The sequence below is a fragment of the Conger conger genome, chromosome 2 (genome assembly GCF_963514075.1).
Source record: "Conger conger chromosome 2, fConCon1.1, whole genome shotgun sequence".
Classification (NCBI taxonomy): Eukaryota; Metazoa; Chordata; class Actinopteri; order Anguilliformes; family Congridae; genus Conger; species Conger conger.
In genome coordinates this window covers 79320536-79325535 of record NC_083761.1, presented here as the reverse complement: position 1 = coordinate 79325535, position 5000 = coordinate 79320536, and the positions used below count along the sequence as shown (strand labels likewise).

At 49.2% G+C, this 5000-nt stretch overlaps 1 protein-coding gene across 2 annotated transcripts in view; it reads left to right on the top strand.

Annotated features, from left to right (window-relative positions):
- Positions 1 to 5000, top strand: part of b3gntl1 (UDP-GlcNAc:betaGal beta-1,3-N-acetylglucosaminyltransferase-like 1) — a 75367-nt gene that overhangs the window by 10373 nt on the left and 59994 nt on the right. Inside the window, exon 6 of one of the 2 annotated variants that reach the window (XM_061232265.1) lies at positions 4681 to 4746. The exons of the other annotated variant lie outside the window; for it this stretch is intronic. Coding sequence (XP_061088249.1) covers positions 4681 to 4746 — 66 coding nt within the window. The remainder of the gene's footprint in view (positions 1 to 4680; positions 4747 to 5000) is intronic. 2 annotated transcript variants of the gene reach the window in all.

The window sequence follows — 5000 nt, the reverse complement described above, 5'->3', positions numbered from 1 at the left end:
CATCCCCAGCTGCGCCCCCCCCCCACACACACACACACCCACACACACACACACACCCACATACACACACACACACATACACACACACACACACACACACACACACCGCACACACACACACACACCCACACACACACATACACACACCCACCGCACACACACACACACACCCACACACACACACGTACACACACCCACCGCACACACACACACACCGCACACACACATACACACACCCACCGCACACACACACACACCGCACACACACACACACACACACACGCATACACACAACCAGGGTCATGCTCTGATAATGCAACAGCTCTCCTCCGTCTGAGGATGAGGAGGAGGGGGGAGAAGAGGGGAAGTAGGAGGGAGAGAAAAGAGAGAGAGAGACCGACAGAATCAGTGAGAGAGAGAGAGAGAGAGACAGAGAGAGATAGAGATAGAGAGAGACAGAGACAGAGAGGCAGCTGGACAGAGCCTAACACTTGCCTGTCCTCTGGCCCTAATCTGTTGTGACTAATGATGCAGCGCTGGCTCTCCCTGCGTGAGACTCTGTTTAGAGTGGAAGCGCTGTTGTCTTTGAAAATCCTGACCTCCGCGTCGACCCCGCCAGAGTCACTTAGCCACAACGTATACAGCTCTGTGTATGAACTCTCTCAGAGCTGCCCTAATCAACCAGCTCTGTGTGTGACCTCTCTCAGAGCTGCCCTAATCAACCAGCTCTGTGTGTGACCTCTCTCAGAGCTGCCCTAATCAACCAGCTCTGTGTGTGAACTCTCTCAGAGCTGCCCTAATCAACCAGCTCTGTGTGTGAACTCTCTCATTCAGAGCTGTGCTAATCAACCAGCTCTGTGTGTGAACTCTCTCATTCAGAGCTGTGCTAATCAACCAGCTCTGTGTATGAACTCTCAGAGCTATGCCAATCAATCAGCGTTGTGTATGAACTCACTCACAGAGCTGCGCGAATCAACCAGGGTTGTGTGTGAACTCACTCAGAGCTGTGTGCCAATCAACCTGCTCTGTGTGTGAACTCTCTCAGAGCTGTGCGCTAATCAACCTGGCCTCCCTCACCAACACACACTTATTCAAAAAGAAAAAAGAAAACGCACATCTGTAATTGCCAAATTGCTCCAGAGGCTGTTAGCTAGTGTTTATATGTGCTCCTTTTCAACTTTCGTCAACTGGCGTTTTCTTGGAAGTAGCATGTTTTTTTTTGTTTTGTTACATTTTTATTCTTTGTGTTGGCTATAACGTTGAACGAGTGCGTAAATATTGAATGTGAGACATAGCCTTCAGATTTCGCCGTCCGGGGAAGTGGAAAGATTGCGGGAGATTGGCGGTATGAGCAGAAATGGCGGGGTGACCGCGGTAATGCTTCTGACAGCTGACGCGGTCGTTCCCCGGGGAAACCGCACTGTTTATATGAAACACGCGAGAGATCGGCGGCCCCGGAGACACGCGCCAGCTCACCCCTCAGTCTGCTACTGCGGCGTGTGGAATTATGGTCACCCTGGGGTTAGACGGCACGGCTACTGAGAGCTGCTTTTAGCACGTGTGTGTGTGTGTGAGTGTGTGAGTGTGTGAGTGTGTGTGAGTGTGTGAGTGTGTGAGTGTGTGAGTGTGTGAGTGTGTGAGTGTGTGAGTGTGTGAGTGTGTGTGTGAGTGTGTGAGTGAGTGTGTGTGTGAGTGTGTGTGTGTGTGAGTGTGTGTGTGTGTGTGTGTGTGAGAGTGTGTGTGTGTGAGAGTGTGTGTGAGAGTGTGTGTGAGAGTGTGTGTGAGAGTGTGTGTGTGAGAGTGTGTGTGAGTGTGTGTGAGTGTGTGTGTGTGTGTGTGTGTGAGTGTGTGTGTGTGTGTGTGTGTGTGAGTGAGTGAGGGTCTGTTGACTTTGTGTTACAAGCAGCTGAAAAACATCTCGCATACTTACCTGGCCTGGAGAGACTAGCGCTCACTGTGTTATAAACCTCATTAATGTGCGGTGTGCTACTGTAACAAACTGATGCCTGCATCAAGGTCCGTTACTTTAGCCGTGTGCCAGCACACAAAAAGGTGCATAAGAGTCTTCATAAGTTAACCCAGAGTATATTTGTTGGATATAGTTGGATGGTGCATTGCCAGTATGGATGTTATTGTAGAATTAATCTTGCTTATTCCTGGATCAGGACACTATGTTTAAATGTAAAAATCCAGTTGAAGCAGCCTTGGTTTGTATTTGTTTTTGATGTGATGCTATTGCACCATTGTAGGTCATCGCTGACAGAGAATACAATTCCTCTGCAAACTGAAGGCGGCCTGTAGCGTAGTGGTCAAGGTAAATGACTGGGACAGGCAAGGTTGGTGGTTTGAATCCCAGTGTAGCTACAATAATATCCGCACAGCCGTTGGGCCCTTGAGCAAGGCCCTTAACCCTGCATTGCTCCAGGGGAGGATTGTCTCCTGCTTAGTCTAATCAACTGTACGTCACTCTGGATGAGAGCGTCTGCCAAATGCCAATAATGTAATGTAATGTCTGACATTAACCTGGTTCTCTCGCGGTCAGTGTAGATTGTGACGCTGCCCTTGTGTGGTCTCGTGGGGTTTCCGAGGACGTGATTACTGCCGACTGTCACTTCTCTCCTCTCTCGCTCCCTCGCTCCTCAGAAAAAGAGGAGTGAAACACTGGCTCTGTTTGGGCCGGAGAGGAGGTTTTTAATTAGCGGCGGGTTGCTTATCGCGGCTGCAGTCAGACGCCGGCTATCGCCCCCCCCCACCACCTCCCAGATTCCTCTCCCATGAGGCAATGAGCCCGGCCCGCATGCCTCAGTGCTGTGTGTGTGTGTGAGTGTGTGTGTTTGTGTTTGTGTGTGTGTATGTGTGTGTGTATGTGTGTGTGTTCGTGTGTGTTCGTGTGTGTGTATGTGTATGTGTGTATGTGTGAGAGTGTGTATGTGTGTGTGTGTGTTTATGTGTATGTGTGTGTGTATGTGTGTGTGTTCGTGTGTGTTCGTGTGTGTTTATGTATATGTGTGTTTGTATGTGTGTGAGTGTTTGTGTATTTGTGTGTGTGTGTGTGTGTGTGAGTGTGTGTGTGTGTTTAGGGCGTGATATACATTGATGCCCTGTGCCCCTCTGGCCTTGGAGAGGCCTGTGGTTGGGGGGGTGCACACACACACACACACACACTCTCACTCACACACACATTCACACACACACACACACACACACACATTCTCACACACACAAACACACACTCACACACACACACACACACACACACACTCTCACACACACACACACTCTCACACACACACATTCACACACACACACACATTCACACACACACACACATTCTCACACACACACACACACACCCACACACACACACACTCATACACACACTCACACGCACACACACACAGCCCCCACACACACAGCCCACACACTGTGTTTATGTCTTAGCTGATAACGTGGCCCTGGCCCAGAGTTCAGGGTCCTCAGCAGTGCGGTCAGGTAGACCTGTTCTCCTCCAGCGACCAGCGTTACCCACCCATGGAGACTTCAGTAACACTTTCAGTCCAAAATACTGTGTCCTCCATATCGATGTGACCACCCTTATGAAGGTGGAACATACTTTGCACCTATTGAAGTTAGACATATCGTTGGGATATGGACATTTGGACAAATATGGGCAACAGCCTGTTGCTGCGCAGTATATTTTTATTTTTTTAAAATTCCGTTCCTGCAAGGGCGGTGCAGTATGCCCACCCATAATACAAACGCTGTAGCTTTTTCAAGCCGTTCTAAAATGAGAGATGATAAAAGCACGTAATTTAGGTATTTATAAAATATAGCTGAATTGGCATTGAATTCGGCGTCCTCCTTCCTCTCCTTTCTTTACACGTCCGTGTCCGATGTGAACCGTGTTAGGAGTGACCCCGAGCGTGGGTTCTGTACAGGCGGTCTGTTTGTCCAGCTGGGTAGGCACTGGGGCGTTCAGGTTAGGCACCTTCCGTTCTCTGGGGCGAGACGGCCTCACCTGCCCCGGCTGAGAGCCTCGGGCGACCAGTCCACTTCCTGAACCTTCGTACCGCTCTGCCCACCCACCTGTACCTGAGATCCTCACGGGGAGGAAGGCTGGTTAATGTCTCACGGCGTTGCCTCCCTAAGTACACACAGGCATCGTATTTTCATTCGGGACATCGTACACAAAGACCTTAACGAAAATCAATGTTTTTTTTTTTTTTTTTAAGGTTAAAACAAAAGAACTGTTCTTAGTTTTCAGTGACTGTTTTAAAATGTATTAGTCTTGGACCCATTTTCTCAGATTAATAATTAATTGCAAGGGTTATTTTTTAATGGAAATGATATTGTCACAGCAACTGTCATTGTAAAATTTACAACAGTGAATTTACGCCCATACCATTTATCCAAAAGAAACATGTTTGGAACAATAGGTGCCAGTGAACCTTTACCTAATACCCAAGTATTATGGAGTTCATTAATCATATTTAAAGTAAGGCTTGTAAGGCTTATCGGTAGTTAAATAACTTGATTGATGTTGCTGGAAAGAAATCTCACGCCCGCATACGTAGACCATCACTGCATGCGGGCGGTGCCTCGTTCCGCAGGGAAGTCTGTCATGCCGCTGTGATGTCACTCTGATGTCACTGGGATTGAGACCGTGTCTGTTTCTCGCAGGACGATGTCATGATGCCACAGCGAGTGCGTTTGCAGTTTGAGGCGTCTCTCCGGAACCCGGATTGCGTGAGTACCGCGTCCCTCGTTCATGACATCACACCGCCTGTATGACATCACACCGCCTGTATGACATCACTCCACCTGCACGAGATCACACCGCTCAGGAGGAGACATTAGCTTGTGCGACATGGGCTCCGGAGGTAAGGTCGGTCGTCTGGCAGTTGGAAAGCTGCCGGTTCGATCCCCCACCCTGGGTGTATCGAAGTGTCCCAGAGCAAGACGCCTAACTGCCGGTTGCTCCCGACTGATTGGTGCCCTGC